At 32.8% G+C, this 17,059-nt stretch overlaps 2 protein-coding genes across 2 annotated transcripts; one reads left to right on the top strand and one right to left on the bottom strand.

Moving 5' to 3' along the window:
• The first annotated feature begins 4,270 nt into the window (after positions 1 to 4,270).
• LOC110602953 (zinc-finger homeodomain protein 10) lies at positions 4,271 to 6,214 on the top strand. Its single transcript, XM_043951684.1, has 2 exons — positions 4,271 to 5,623; positions 5,993 to 6,214. Exon 1 carries the CDS (start codon positions 4,571 to 4,573, stop codon positions 5,555 to 5,557), a length of 987 nt encoding a protein of 328 aa, XP_043807619.1. The 5' UTR covers positions 4,271 to 4,570; the 3' UTR covers positions 5,558 to 5,623; positions 5,993 to 6,214.
• A 5,615-nt stretch (positions 6,215 to 11,829) lies between these two features.
• Positions 11,830 to 12,936, bottom strand: LOC110609960 (mini zinc finger protein 2). The gene has a single exon (XM_021749812.2). It carries the CDS (start codon positions 12,545 to 12,547, stop codon positions 12,251 to 12,253), a length of 297 nt encoding a protein of 98 aa, XP_021605504.1. The 5' UTR covers positions 12,548 to 12,936; the 3' UTR covers positions 11,830 to 12,250.
• Positions 12,937 to 17,059: the final 4,123 nt, after the last annotated feature.

The following is a 17,059-nucleotide window of genomic DNA, read 5'->3' as shown; positions in this document are numbered from 1 at the left end:
GTGCGCCCCTCACACATGACACCTCCCTTCCTCCTTTTTTTTTTTTTAATAAATAAATAAATAATTTTTATGAGAATTAGGTACTCCAATAATAATTTTCAACAATCTTAATTACTTTACTTCTATATCATAAAGGCCCATTCGGTAGATTTGTCAGAAACAATTATTATCCTTGTTTCTCCTATCTTTTTAGGTTTTTATTTTGTTTTTATCGCCTTATATTATATTTTTTTTACATATAGCTTTATAAAATTAAAAATTTATGTTTACAGACTTAATATGGTGGTATGTGCATCAGAATAATTTGAAAATTTTCATATTTTAATTTTTAATTCCATTTCAGAAAAAAAATCTAAAAATTTAAAATTTAAAAGTCACAAGCCATTGTAGAAATTAAAATATACTATTCATCTCATAATTAATTTTCCAATGGGCTAATGGAGATTATATTTGAATTTTTTTAAAAGGAAACAAAAAAATTCTGAAATTTTGGGTGCTTTCAGGGTAGAGTAGTTTGGGTAGGCCCCTTGAATATAATGTTGGTTTAATTGGGCTGACTAATATCTGATTTTATAAGTTATGAGGTCTGGTATGTGAGTGTGCCCAACTTGAGAAAAAGAGTTTGAATGGGCCCAATATGACATGCTCGAAGCTTTCAGGCCCCACATTCAAAATTTCCCTATTCAAATAACATCGAATATTCGCGATAGTGACTCCAAAATTAGAAAGAAAAATTAAATTTAGAACACTGAAATATTTATTCACAGAACTATTTGTCTGGTCAAGTGTACACCTAATGTAATTCGGTTAGTAAAAATAAAAAAAAATATTTATTTCTTATTAATTTTTTAATTAAAAATATTAATTTTTTTACATTTCATAATAATTTATTAATTTGGATAATTTACTGGCAACATGAACCTTTGACAGCAAAGTGACATATTAAAGAACCTTATCCTCCTCGTTTAGGGTCACTCCTCTCTGGACCATCCTACTTCATCAATCCCATTAGCCCTATGTTCAAATCCCAATCCTTCTATACAACACAATAGATCAGAATAATTTTCTTAATTATTAACGAATTTCGTTTATATGATTTGTAATAAAATAATAATGCCAGTAATTTACAATTTGCATCTGTATTCCCGTCTAGTAATTAATTAGAAAGCAAATACTAAAAAAAAAGAGAATCTCATTGAACGATTTTCTTCATCAGCTTCCACAAAACTAAGTAGTGGGCATGGCTGGAGCTTTTGGAATGTTATCAAAAAAAGAAAAAGAAAAAGGAAAATTCTATTATTGCACAAAAATTATGCTGGGCAGTGTTGCCTTGACTGGCACTCATATTATTTAATATAAGGAGACAATGAATAATGCTGGTCATCTAATCCCCCATAGTGTCCACTTACACACATGCGACACTCTATTCTTTGATGAGGACACATCTTTAACTCCTCACCAACTTCTGTACTTGCTGCTGTGACCAAAAGCAAAACTGCTTGGCTCTCTCTCTGTGTACTGCATCAATGCTAATCAAGTTTTATGTGCATGATCTCCTGTGAGTATGGCAATAAATAGGGTAAATTTTGGAGGCAAGGCAAGTGATGAGTAACTTTGCCATTTTCAGAAAAATTTATTGATATAATTGCCATTCATCATGAGTCAACTACATTTCCCTTTATTCATCACTTTTTATCCCAATTCGACTTTGGTTAAATTTTAGCTTTATCTAATCATACCCTTCTCTAAATTAATTTTAAAGTTTTCATATGCTTAATTATGTCTAACTTTCTTGCAATAAAAAATATATAAAACTGAAATTTAGGCAAGGAAAAAAGAAAGAAAGAAAGAAAGAAAGATAACTAAGAAGAAGAAATTAATAGTTTAAAATGGAGAAGAGAGTGGAAGTAGTTATCATGCAACACCCTAACTATAATTGTGAGCTTTGTCTCTAAGAATGAGCAAACTCTTAGGTGCAAGAAGTTACTCTGTCCGATTCATCACACCCACTTTCTCCAAATTTATTTCTATATTCTATATCTTCTAGAATCTTTAATCCTTTGATGCTCAGGCCAATACTAGGTATGCCATATTTTTCAACTGTACAGCCAGTACTGTGTCAATGGGGGGAGAAAGCCTGTACCAAGTAGTAGTACCAGTTCTGAGATTGAATGGCCTACTTTGTGATTGTCTTCGTTAGCTAATCTCCAATAATGAAGTTGGATGAGCTTGGTTGTGAAGAGTCACAGCACTATTGATTTGATTCTACATCTCTTTTTTTTTTTTTTTTTTTTTTTTTTTCCCTTTTTCCAAGTCTTAAGGTTGCTTGTTTGTTGTAAAGCATTGTGTTTCTTAGTAACTGCAATGTAACATTTTGTGCCGTTGGATGTTAAAGTAAGTAACTTTTGCATTAAAAAAAATGGTATTTTATCTTTAATAATTATTTATAAAAATAAATTTTATTTTCCAATTATAAAACTCTCTAAAGCCTAAAGGTGTCGGATCTAATCAAACATAAAAAAGCTATAATTAAATAATTAAAAAAAAATCCCTAAAGACCTCGAGAAGTGCTGAACCATATCATAACCCATGCTTGGCAAAAAGAAAAGAAAATATAAACTGATTTCGCCCATATAATTATAATTTTTTCTAGTTTAAAAAAAAAAGGAAAATGGAAAGGAACAATACAGTACAGTGTTCTAAGTCTTCCGCTAATAAATTCACAATGGATTCTGATTTGTGAGTTTCAATGCAACGGTTAGCTTCTTCACACACCCTTCGATGATTAAACCTTAGCTCCTCTATCATTGCTCTGCTTACGTCATCTCTCCTCTTTTCTTTTCCACCTATTAATTAATTATTTCATTTTACTGTTTGTTTACCCTTACCACCAGAATCAGTGAACCGCTGCTCTCTCTCTCTCTCTCTCTCTCTCTCTCTCTCTCTCTCATCTTTCTTTTTTTAAAAAAAAACAAAAATTTAATTTGATGTAAAAATATTATCGTAATAAAAATAATTTAATAATAGCCATTTTTTATGCGAGTTAAAGTTATATTAGATGCCTAATAAAAAAAAAGTGATATTAGATGCATTATTCTTTTAATTTCTTCAGGCTGACACTTCAATTATCAGAGATTTTGACTTTATTAGCCATGCAAGAACCACTTGACCCGCCTTCTCTACGTGGCAGCTATTGATTTTAATTCTATTACACGTGTCGGGCCACGTACATTCTTAATTATTACGTGTCACTCTTATAATTATGAAGTCTCTTTTAGGTGATAATTGTGATTAATTTTTGTATTTACGTTACCAAGTCTCTCGTGTTTCATGCACTATGCTCCAAACCAGTTGATCCATCGCAATCGGGCCGGGTTGTGATTTGAGGTCAATTTCGTCCAAAAGAAAAAGCATGATTCTAATTCTACTGCTGGAACCCATTCTCATAAAACGAAATCGTTTAGCTGCAGGTAAAGGGTTTATTTTTTAAGATATTCGCCCTTCAACGTCCGAAAACTCTCCCAAGCCGACAAAGATACCTTTAATTCTAAGGACGCGATGTCCTAAACACCCTGGATTTTTTTTTAAAAAAAGAAACTTATAGCCAAAAGACAGCATTACCCACAACACGTCTGCACTGTTCGTGTATGATTACAGAATTGAGAATAGCCATCAAGAGAAGGAGGTGAGGGCAATAATGGGATGTGAAAATTCAGGCTGGCAAAATCAAGTATACAAAAGAAGGGTGCATTTCATACTGGTAAAGCTGTCCAGACCGTAGTCATTGCAAGTTGACAAAACTGAGACTGAGAGAGAGAGAGAGAGAGAGAGAGAGAGAGAGAGAGAGGTAACAGGATGTCTCAGACAAATACAGTAATTAAGGTTATCTTCTGCTATCATTTTCCAATTTTTTTTACACATTTACCCCTCCATACGCAAACAGGTCAACTCGAATACTGAGTTGAGAATTTTAAATTTGTAATCAATATTAATTATTATTAAGAGGACTGATAAGAGGATGGTGGAGACAAGGTAAAAGAGTGGAGGATAGGTAAGGGCCAAGGATGTTTGTGCAGTGCAGGCTGTAAAAGATTAGAAAAAACTAGAATACAAATTGCGTACTATAGGGTCAATGGCTATGTAGGCGTATTTATTACCCACAATGTCTAACCCAAAGCTGGGTCAAGTGACTTAACCATGGATATTGGAACTAGGGTTAAAAACAACATTTTGGTTAAGGTTAAGAAGCACAACCACAAAACCCAGATTTTTATTATCAACAGTCATCACTGCTCATCATCATCATCATCCTCCTTCCTCCTCCACCTCCTCCTCCTCCTCTTCTTCTTACATCTCTATCTCTCTCCCCACCTCTTAAAAAAAAAAAAAAACATTTCCCGTTTTCCCTTTACAGCCCCACCACCATCACTTCCATGGCTGCCTACATCACCACCAACCTCTACAAAACCCTAATTTCATAAACCACCACCATCCTTCATAAATCTTTCTTTCATCTCTCTCTCTGATTTTCTTTTATTTTCCTTAACAACTTCAATTAAATGTTTGAGCCATGGACATAGCCCCAACAACAACCTCCACCACCACCAACAACAATACCATCACAAATACCGCAACTGCAAAATCCCCTGACCAGGAAACGGAAACGCCTACCCGGATCCAATCTGCTAAGCCTTTATCCTTCACCAACGGTGTTCTTAAGCGCCATAATTCCCAGCAGCATCACCACCACCACCTCGCTGCTCCTCCGGTAGTCATAACTTACAAAGAATGCCTCAAGAACCACGCTGCTTCATTAGGTGGTCATGCTCTAGATGGCTGTGGAGAGTTCATGCCTTCTCCTACCGCTAACCACAACGACCCCACTTCCATAAAATGTGCTGCCTGCGGTTGCCACCGTAATTTCCATCGCCGTGAACCAGAAGATTCCCCTCCACCCACTAATACTACCACTACCATTGAGTACCAGCCCCACCACCGTCACCACCCACCGCCCCCACCTCCGCAAGCAATACCGCAACCTTATCGAAGCCCCAATTCCGCATCTCCACCGCCGATCTCCTCCTCTTACCCCTCTGCTCCGCACATGCTGTTGGCGCTCTCAGGGGGTGTATCTGCAGGTTTAAATGACAATTCGACAATACATGTTCCAGGTAGTTCTTCGGCGAGAAAACGTTTCAGGACCAAGTTTAGCCAGAGCCAGAAAGAGAGAATGTACCAGTTCTCAGAGAAAGTGGGCTGGAAAATACAGAAAAGGGACGAAGATTTGATTCAAGAATTCTGCAATGAAGTTGGGGTTGACAAAGGCGTCTTAAAAGTGTGGATGCATAATAACAAGAATACTTTCGGCAAGAGGGATGCTAATGGGAATGGTGTTAGAAGCAATGATCTTGAAAACGCCCACCACACTCCCACTGACACTCCGACCACCGCCACTACCAACAACAATGACAGCAGCGAGAACGTGAATCATCACAACCTCTTTGAGAATGATAATGTTGCGCATGTCGGCACTAATGGGTCGTCTTCGTCTTCTTGATCTTTCGACGGGGAGGATGATGACCACGATAATAAATGTTAGCTAGATATATAGAGAGTAAGCATGGTAGTAGTTGTTTCCTTCTAATTTCTCCTCAGTTCTTTCTTTCATCTTCTGATTTTTGTTTTCTTTTTTTTTTTTTTTAGTTTAATTAGTGACGATCTTCACTTTGTTGAGGGTAACCTGGGAGAGAAGAGATTGATCAAAAGGGAAAAAAACATATTTAAATTGAAGTTCTTTAATCTGTTCTTTTGAGTTGCTCCATTAGCTTTATTTTGCCTTTTTCTGTAGCATGCATGATTTGTTTCCTTTCACTTTAGTGTTATTAGAGTTGAAATCGAAAGCTTTTAAACTTTACTAATTCAATTGGTGGATTTTAATATTTGTTAATCTTTGTTCTTGATTTCAATTTCTGAATCTAATGTCTCTTGACAGAGAGCATGTAGAGGGAAGAGAGACGAACACCCACAGTGAGAGATTCTTCTTATCTTGTGTCTGAGAGAAAGAAGCAAAAAGCGGTTACATATTATTCTAACATATCTCATTATCTTTATTACAATAGTTTAAGGATTTTGCAAAGACAGAATTAATACTTGTGATTATACAATTAATTTTTTTAATTTAATCAGAAATGCATGATTTCAAGACCTTTTTCAATGATTAGCAATTGCTATTTTAAATTGGATTCTGGAATTTAAGTTCTTGGATGTTTCTCACCCATTTATAGTATTTTTAGTTTGTGATAAGCCCACTGTGTTATTAAAGAAACATGTTAATCTATTCTTCTAATCAAGTGCACAAAAGGGGTTCTTGCCTTTGAGTGGTTTGGATTATGTGGATATGATATTTAATGCTAATTAGGGAAAGTCCTAATAATTAAGTTAATCCCATTTATTTTAATGAGGTGGGGATTGCAAGCAAAGTCTATTTGGGCAATATTTTATATTTCACTTGTCTTTAAAGGGAAGCAGGAATGATGATGAGTTTTACTAGCTAAATTTAAAAAAGGGAGGAGGAGGAGAAGCTGACGAAAGTGGGGACTTAAATGGGTAGTTTTGGTTATGGTGATTGATGAAGTCAGTAATGTTGTTTTATGGGGGCAAAGTCTTTATGGCTGAGTTGAAGAATTGAAGGACCCAACTGTATAAAAGCATGGGGTGGGTAGCCTTAAGAAGACTACCTACAACTTGGAACATGGACTACCAACCCAAATAATCAATAAACAGTATCAGATGCCAATTATTCATTAATGGTGGGTAATTAGGTTTTTCTTGATGAAGATATTTTAAATTTTGTATTTTGTTAGTATGTTGATTTTGTAAATGTTTGCAGAAAGCTTATTTACTTTAAAAATTTATTAAGATTATTCATTTTATTTTATAATATTTAATTTATTTTTATTATTTATTCTTTTTATCAATGTTTTTTTTTTATATGAAGGAACTCGAGGAAAATAACTTCTTATCTTCAAATCTTTGTTAAATTCTGAAAAATATAATTGATTACCCAAGATTCTCCCTACGCAATCTCACTTTGGAGGATTAACACCTCAACTAAATACTTCATTAGAGTCTGGATTAACTTTCTAATTACAATTATTAATTGCGTGTGTGGAGCTTTATGTATGTATGTGTGGTCCACACTCTACAGCACAAATGGATTCCGTAGCATCCCTTTGGCATGGATCTACTACTCTGCACCACAATCTTATCTTGTGTCTGCACCTGGGCACTTCATCAAAATGTTTTTCTCTTGCTACTTGCATCTAATCTAAAATTTCAAAATTTTTCAACTGTCTGAAACTGTTTGTAATAATGCTTAAGCTAAAAGTAGAAACTGATATGATAGAACCCTAAAGCTAAACTTAACCCAAAAGATTAAAACAAATGGTAGGCTTTCCTTATTAGTTGGTGCTTTCTTTAAAAGTACCTTTGTGATAATCCTCCCTTTTCATATCAAGTCCAAGAGAAGTTGCAGCCGCAGCTAGTTCCTGAGTTTGCAGACCATGGGTTGTGTCCAATTTCCATAACCTCAGTGATATAACCCTAATAAGTGGTGAAAGGATCTCATTTCAACATTAACCCATTTCATAAATCTCAATTTGTGGGTGAACTTTTGCATCAATGCTATACATTAAGTCATGTGTCATCTTGTGCTTCTGTCTGCAGGTTTCATCTTCTTGTATTTTTCCTTGTTTTCTACACATTCAAATTGTTGCTAACAACCTATTTGCTTTCTTATCTTCAATCTCTTCACATGCATATTTTAGTACTTCCCCTTAATTTTATAATAGATTTTTTAAGGAAAAACAAAAAGGAAATCGTAGAATTGTAGGGAAGAGAAGGACATGAAAATGCAAGATGCCATTCTAATAGGAAAGCCAAAGCCACTTGAAATTTATGACAAGAAAATAAAGTATAAAGCTTTAAATTCTTACCCAGTGTTGGTAAGAAAAGGAAAGGAGCCATGTAATAAACACAGATCAAAGTTGAAAGAAACCATTGATTTGCAGTAGTAATAAGCAGTCAATGGAGAGAGAGAGAGAGAGAGAGACAGGACCACACAAATTTATTTTGAGCATAAAGATTATTACACTTTACGACGTGGTCCAAACACTTATCAACTCAATATGCCTCCCTTTCCTTTTAATCTTTCATATTCTCATTTCTTTTTTTAAAATTAGGCTTACGTCCACTAAACTTTCTTCTTTCTGCACAATTTGATCATATCCCACTCTTCATTATTTGTGTACAAATCTCAACTTGCTTTTATATTATGTGTATGTATATTACTCATTTGGCTCTGGAATTTCATATTTTTATGATTTTAAATAGGCTATACTATTATTAAGTTAAAAGTTTATAAATTTATTATATTTTCATAATAGAAAATAATAATTTGATTAACTTTAGTATGCTAATTAATTAAAAAAACATAATAGAATTTTTTTTTTATATAATTTTCACAATAGTTGAATGATGTGGAAAATAAAAGATTCAAGTCACATTATCTTTACAAAATATGGACAAGATTTGAAAATCTTTTTGAAGAGAATCCAAAACTTTTTAAATTTTGAACATGTGGTATTCTGTTACGACATTATAAATTTATTTTTTATTAAAAAAAAATATGAGCACAGCTAAAATGAATATTTCAGAATAAATAGATAACTCATTTTTTATATTTAAAAAAAAAAAATCATATTATCTATAATTCACATGTTATTAATTTGTTGTTGATAAGGATTTTTTTTTTTCCAAGGAGAACTAAGCCCGACAGAATAAGATCAAAATCTTTCCCACAAAAGCCCTAAAACAATTCAATGGGACATGATCGACTCACATAGACTTCAAACATAAGCCCATGTTATTCGGCCCACCCATGAGGAACCTCAAAGCTTCTGTGAGAGTCCCAACTGAAATCTGAAGCATTCGTGTCGCTAGTTTAGACGCCGACCATCTGAACAGCATCCTAATATGACTTGTTCAGTGGAGCTATGGTTTGGTAAAAAAAATCAGTAGAGCTATGGCTATGGACTGATGAGCATGTGAGAACACAGTGGAACGGGCCCAATTTGTCTGACCCAAACCGGAAAACTAGTAGTACAGTTCACATGCAAGCCACTTAAGGAGATGATTGTGACCTTGTAACGTACAATCGACACATGAGCTGCCATTACTTGCAGGAGAATCTACTCTGATTCTGGAAGGAAATTTGAGAAGACATTGTAACTTATAACTTTTTATCTCTTTGCCAATATTCAAATTCTCAATTATTGGGAATTGATGCGTGTGCTGTTTAAATAATTTACACCAAATCCTTAAAGTTTTTGTTTTGAAATTCACTAAGAAATCTATATAGAATTTCCATTTAAACAATGTTTGACTATGTAACTGATATGATATGCTAATTGAAGAGCGTTATTTATTTGCACATGCTGTGTTTGAAGCTTTGCTTAAAAGAAAATTCCTTCGCTGCTAGTTGAAAGGAAGATCAAAATATGGATAGATTTGGTTATATGGGTGGATTAGTAGAGTAGTATAACTTTATCTATTTGATGAATTGCAGAATCTTAATTTATTATTGTGCAAAATTATTTACAGGTCCAACTTTTTCTATAAGCTTTAAAAGTTATATGCTGCATATATTTCGATGCTTACAAAAAGATACTCCTTTTTCAGAAAGGGATCATAAGATTCAGTCTTCATTCCAACCTTTACCATTTCCAAATAGCTCCCCTGACCTTATCCCCACACCCCTCTATGGAATTTGCTTCTTCTTCTTCTTTTAGAAAAACGGCCTGTAGTTCTTATCGGGAATTTGTAAGTTCATATCGGAGGGAAATGAGTGAGTGAAAATATTAGAACAAGCACTTAATGCTCTTTTGAGTTTTTTTTTTTTTTTTTCATTTTTTTTAATTACAGGGTGTTCGCCCAGTTGAAACTTTCCATGGGAATACGGGCTTGGTTAACCTGGAGCCTATTCCTTGATTATGGACCATGTCCAAGTAACCTTGTTAGCCAATAACAGCCCATTTCCAAGATAAATGTACAAAATACATATTTTAGAAATATTATTCTTTATTTTTTTATAAAGTTAGGAAATTTCCATTGATAGAAAAGAACCAACAAGGCCCAAGGCTTGAAGCAGCACCCATACAAGAAAACCTACAAACAGGCCCTAAACTAATCTGTCCAAAACATAAACCCTAGCTTGATCTAGAATTCAAAGTATAATTATATAACTATAAATATTTTATGACTTAGTTTAATGTAAATTATTTATATCATTCGGCAAAAAATATGATTTTAGATTCTTCATAGTTAATTAATAATGTTAACATACTTTAAATTTTGATAGAAATTGAATGAGCTTCCTTATAATTACTTATTTTTCTTTTTCTCTTTAAATACAAACGTTGCTTTAATTCTACTATGAGAAAAAAAATCCAAATGTAATGCACATAGTTGGATATTTTGAATGAAATAATAGACATATAGGGGAAAATAAATAAAGCATCTGCAAGAGTTTGTCAAGTTACACCCAAAAAGGATAGAATGCATATATATTTTGAAAGAAGTTCCAAATCAAAGATGAGTCATTAATGACCTTATGCAATTGTTACATATCCAATTGGAGGCCTGAGCAAACAGAAATTTATTTGAGATACTGCCACCATTTGGCTCCAATATCGTTCAAGAAATGGTGAAATTTGAAACTGACATCTACCCAATTCAAATACAACGTATACCGAAAGGTTTGTTCCCACCATACTCAGGACAACCTAACTTCATCACTTGCTTACACATCTCACATGCAAAATATCTATTGAGTTCGCATTTGCTTTTTTCAGGACACAAACAAGAAAATCAAGAATTAATTTCTATATATTCAAATGGCAGATATATGTATATAATATCTTCAACGAAAAAACGTGAAGCTCTTTGCATATATGATATTTTGAGATAAGTGCTTGTTGCTTGTTATTACTAGATTCTGAGTTTATGAAGTGTATTATTTTTTCGCATAAATCATTTAATATCTCTTATTTATTAATTTGATTAATTCAAATTTACGTTCGATAATCAATAAGTGAAATATATTATCTATCTGCTTTTGAATTGGACAATAAAAGTCAGATAAAAGTAATCACTTATTCTTCAAGAACAATTCTATTAAAAGGATAAAATTTAAAATTACTGTTTAAAAAAAATAGAAACTTGTGTTAATAGAGACTCGTGTGTCCTATCTCAATTTTTAAGAGTTAGTGAATATTATTCTTAATTCAGTGTAGTGATTAATGTATAAAGCTTGGTAATCCCGCAGCAAGTTTGTCTTTGGATTTCCTTTCATATTGTTTATTCCTCTGGATTTTCCAAGTAATTAATGAATTTTATTGACCAATCAAAAGAGATTAGAATATAGGACTGATATTAGCTTTAATTAATGGCCTTTTACGTACATTGTTAAGCAAAATTTCCATCATAACAACCAACATGATTAGATATGTGGGCCTGTAACCTTAAATACAAAGTGATATTACCATACAGATATGACTACCGCATTTGGAAAATATTCCATAGATTTTTTCTCTGAGCTTCAAAAGATAATATTGCAAAATTGTTTATGAATTTACATCAGGAACCAACAATTCAAGTATATTTCTGTCCTCTATCCAGCTTTTCATTTCTTCAACCTTCCGGTTTATAAATTTGCTTACTGAAATGAATTTGGTTTTTGTACTTAGATGACACAAAATTGAATAACTTGTATAAGAGAAAATCATTATTCTTCGTAATTATCAAATTCCCAATCCAGCAAACTACTTGGTGAAAATCATGATTCGAAACTATGATAGCTCCCGAATTACAAACCTTAAATTTATGAAGCCTAATACAGAAGAGCTAGTGTTCATCTTCATACCACCAATTTCCTATGGCGTTCTTTGTTGATCATGAATAACACACCACAACTTCGAATTTATTTCCCCCTTTTCTTTCTTCGATCTGCTTCACACAAAAGTACGATAAAGGAGGTCTAATGAAGCCCATCAACCCTAGACACTACTACGATGAAGAACATGACAGCAAAACCAAAGTAAAATCTCAAACCCGACAAAGAAATTTAGAAGTCAATTATACACTACACAAGAACCTCCATACTTATGTGTATAGAGAGAAAGCGAGAGAGAGATTAACCCTCAAATCCATTTGAAGAAGGCGAAGAACAATCGCAGACTACCTCAGTCTCCACTTCTCTTCTGTGGAAGTTCCTGTGGCAGCCACAAGCAGCACAAGTGAGTGCAGCATCTGTGCCTTCCTCACCACTAGCCATGAACTCTCTGCAACCATCAACAGCATAACCTCCAACATTAGCAGCATGATTCTTTTGGCACTCTCCATATCTAACACTCCTAATGGTGATCGATGAAGAAGAGGACCGTCTTGATGAAGGTTCTTCTCTTCTCACCACCACTTGCCGCTTCCTCATTTTGGAAGTCCCTATTCTTCTCTACCCTCTTATTCTTTCTTCGAATCCTCAAAAGGGTATGCACAATAATTGCGGAATTTTGTTCGCTGAGCTAGAACAAAATCTAGCACAAAGAGAAGAAGAGAGTGCGAGGACAGGGAAAGGCTGAGTGGGAGAGAGCTCTCTTTTGGGTTCTTATTACAAGCCCTAACCCTAGAGGTTATATTTATAGCTTGTAAAGGAGTGTAAAGCTTCTCCTCTCCAGTGGATGACTTAGTCTTGGGTCACTGTTAAACCATATATAGGGGGAACTATTAGCTTTTGATTAGTATATTATTGAGATAATAAATATGCTTTTTTTTTCTACCAGTAAACCCTAAAATAGTAGTAGTGAAATGAGGAAGCAACTCCCTTAACAACCCTTAATTAAATGGAGTATAAAAGAAAAACGATTCTCTTGCAAATAAGGAGAAACCCATAACAAAAAAGATGAGAAAGCTTTACTTTTCATATGGGACTGTGATTGGTTTAAAATAGAATTAACTGGTAAAGCTTCTTTTAAACCTAATTCATATAGTGGATTAATTAATTGCTTTTATAATGACCCGTTAATTAATTTCTTTAAATTAATTAATACTCTACTGTGTTGCTGATGTTAAAAGGCAGATTGTGGGGTGCATTGATACGATGCCAACAACATTTGTCTAACTTGACCTAATTACATGGGTAGGTTGTGTCTTCTGTGAGAGTTTGCCAAACCTGTACGGGAACTTCAAGTCCAGTCAGCTTAGCAAGTGTTTCCTTCTTTTCCTTTCCTTAACTTTGCATTTTGTTGGGTAAATTAGAGTTTTTGGCAAAATAATCAACTCTCTAACAACCTATTTATGATCAGGCATTAAATATAGTTGCTGCTTGCTAATTAATTTCCCCTTTCTCTCTTTTTCTTTTTCGTTATTCTCTTGAATATACATACTTTTTATAAGGATGACTGTTGACAAATTTTGCATCTCTAATATGATATAGTCCTGCTTATGAATACCCACTGAGCTCTAAGTGTGAACAAGTAGAAATCCACTTTGATAAATGAGAGAATTAGAAGTTAGAATTCAAGCACTGAACTTAGTTTGAGAGCTTTGATACTATATATGTTAAGAAACTAGTCAATCCGCTCACTGAGCTACGAGGGCTGAGGGCCGCCATGTTCCCTCCAACTTGATAATTAAAATAAAATTTAAAATTTATTTGAATTTTTTATCACAATTGATTGGTAATATTTGAAATACTAAAATGGAAAGGTATATAATAATTAGTATAAAATTACTAAATAACTTAGAATGAATTATTTTGTATAACTCAAAAATAGATTCAAAAGTTATTTGGATCAATTTGGACTGTACTGTTATAATTGATATCAGATAGTTTTCTAAATCATAAAAATTGTGCGAAATTAATGGATCTGCGAGAAAAGAATTACCGGTGTAAAACGAGGTGGAGCCGTCCGATACACTAGCGAACCACAATATCTAAAAGTTTGGTCCTAATTTAATAATTGTATTCAATTCAGCACAATAAGATTATGTTCAGGAAAGGGCTACCGTGCAGAGCGAGGTGGAGCCGTCCGAGACAGTAATGAACCACAATATTCGAGTGTGGAAAGGACTACCGATATAGAATGAGGTGGAGCCATCCGAAATACTAGCGAACCACAGTATTCGAGAGTCTGATTCTATTTTAACAACTATACCCAATTCAATACGATAAAATTGCGACCGTTCAACACGATAAAATTGCGAACAGAAACACTAACGAACCATTATACCAATTCAGTATGAAATTGAGTGAGTTCCACACCATTAAAATATGAAAAATTAGAATTGTATATAATAATTAATACATAATTATTAAATAATTTAAATTAATTAAAAAATAAATTTAAAAATTATTTAAACCGATTTTAGTCTGACTGTTTAATTTTCATTAAATTCACATTAATTCAATTAATTTTACTGTGAAATTTCATAAATATTTTCATGCATGAGAAGACATGTCCTTTTCTGAAATTGTAGATGGTAAATGAACAAATGAGCAGTAAAGAGAATAATTTTCGCTTAGCAGGGTAAAATAAAGTTGGACAGGATAAATTATAAATGGATATGCATTTTGTGCGAAAGTTTTAAACTTTAAAAATTTAACTTGTATAGAGAATGAATCAAGTATTTAAGTTTGATAAAATTACAAATTTAATTTTAATATATATTATGAAATTATCAATTTGATGTGACACTAAAATTATGGCATTGCTTTCACCTTGGAATTGATTGAGATTCTATAGAAATGGTAAGATTTTGTGAATTTTAAGGATCAAACTGTCACATATGTTGTCACTCAACTACAATCAACAAGCTTGTACACATATCTGCAACAGCTCATTCACCAATTTGCTTTAAAATTAAAATCATCCCAACAATACTTGCGATATAACCAACATAATTAATTATTAATTTATAAAAAAAAAACAGAAATTTTATATATATTTTTACATTGTAAAAGGTTATAAAGAGAGAAAAGAAAACTGAAAATAATTATAAACTAGCATGCATGAGGAAACACACATCTGATCATCGTCCCCTCATTGTATTAATATATAGTTTTGTTTCAATTATATATCTGTGTTTTGGACATATGTGACAAACATGTTTAAATATCCCAACAAAAAAGTGCAATTCTTAATGGCTGTCTAATTAGCAAGCTGCTTTAATTTGGCATTGTAAGACCAGGAGATGCTAGCTTTTGATGCCATACTTATCCAAAATGCCTCTTAATTAATGTACTTAATTATTTCTATACCTTATTATTATAGACATTTGATTAGGCAATGCTGGTGGTTGACACTGATGGGAGACTAAAAATAGGCATGTGGGTCAACCCTTCTTGCTATTTCTGGTCATCAGGTGTGGCACATACTTTGCTGAATATTTAACAGCTGATAATGCCCCAGAATCAGCTGTGGATCATCCCAAATCATCCTCGTTTGGGGCTATGGATAGTCAAGATTTCTCAATAATTGAACCCATTTCTTTCAAATCTTTTTTAGCAATAATTGGCTAAGGCATAAAAAAGCTTATTTATAGCCAAAAGATTATTTATTTCCTGAAAAAAAAAATGTTCACTCTATAATTTTCTGCCAAAGGATCGAGTTCTGTTGAGGATACTACTCTTTGGTAATGGGTATTGAATTTGGTGCCACTTAGAAGTCTAACACAAGTAAGAAGTAGACTACAATAAGGTATAACCTTATTAAAACAAAATAAATTGCTTGTCAAAAAATTTTGGGTAATGAGAGATTCTTAATTGTAAGGATGGTTTTGTGGGGTTGAAAAAGACTAAGTATGATGGTGTTTTTGAGAAGATAGCGAATGATGAGGGCTATTGCTACTCACCCACCCAACCCAAACCAGTGATATGCACAGTAAAAGGCTAGTGTGATTTTGGCTTTTGGGTCATTGGATAAGGCATCTTACACTTCTAAATCACACATTTTCCTTTTTTTTTTTTTCAATTAAATAATTAAATTGACTTTAAAAATAATGAAGAAAAACAAGTCACTAATCAAGATCAACAATGATGTAGATTACATAGATATGCTAATTTATATAAGGAAAGTTGGTGTTGATTGATGCAACAACACCTAAAGTATCAATGACTCTTATTATCCCCCACATAATTTACACACATCTTATTAATTGCCAAGGACATGTCAACTTCCTATTCCAAACAATTCTGCTTTCTAAATTCTTCAGTTTGGACCACAGAATATCTGTACAAATTGTCTTTACCACCTCAATTCACTGTTTCTTGCTTTCTTTATGTGCTTTTACCATATATCAACCCTCTCCTGGTAAAACTTTGCTGTTTTTTTTTTTTAAATATAAATCAATTGATATTTAATAATATCTTTCTTTGATCCCAAAAATGTCGCAGCACTTGCTTTTTAATACTGTTTTATTAAAAAAATAATCTGTTTTAATGCTTTTTAAAGACTTAAATCTTTTTTAATATGTCAGCTTTTACATGAGTCAAATCTGACGTGTTTAAAATAAATAATTATTAAGCATTTTCAGAAATTTTGAATTTTGATAAATAATTAGTTCCAATGCTTAATTATGGTGAGCATATCATGTTAATTCATAGCTGACTTTCAATTTTATTTCAAGCAAGACTGTCATCATATCGTCATTTAAGCTGAAACTAATTAAACTTTTGATTTTTTTGTCTAATTAAACTCAGGTTTAATATTATGCCAATCCCACCAAGGTTACACTATGACTGCGAGGAAAAAAATTCCGTTTGCAATAATTTATTTAATAAAATAAATTTTAACAAAACTATATAAAATTTCTAACTTTTTTTAAATTAAAAAATTGAAAACTTTCATATAAAAAAATTATTCAAATAAAAGAATTATTAAAAAAATTGATTTTCATATATATAAATTATTTATTGCAATTTTCGTTGCAAATATTTAAGTATATA

The sequence above is a fragment of the Manihot esculenta genome, chromosome 2 (assembly GCF_001659605.2).
Source record: "Manihot esculenta cultivar AM560-2 chromosome 2, M.esculenta_v8, whole genome shotgun sequence".
NCBI lineage: Eukaryota > Viridiplantae > Streptophyta > Magnoliopsida > Malpighiales > Euphorbiaceae > Manihot > Manihot esculenta.
The sequence above is the reverse complement of the archived record's forward strand: the minus strand, read 5'-3'. Positions and strand labels throughout refer to the sequence as shown.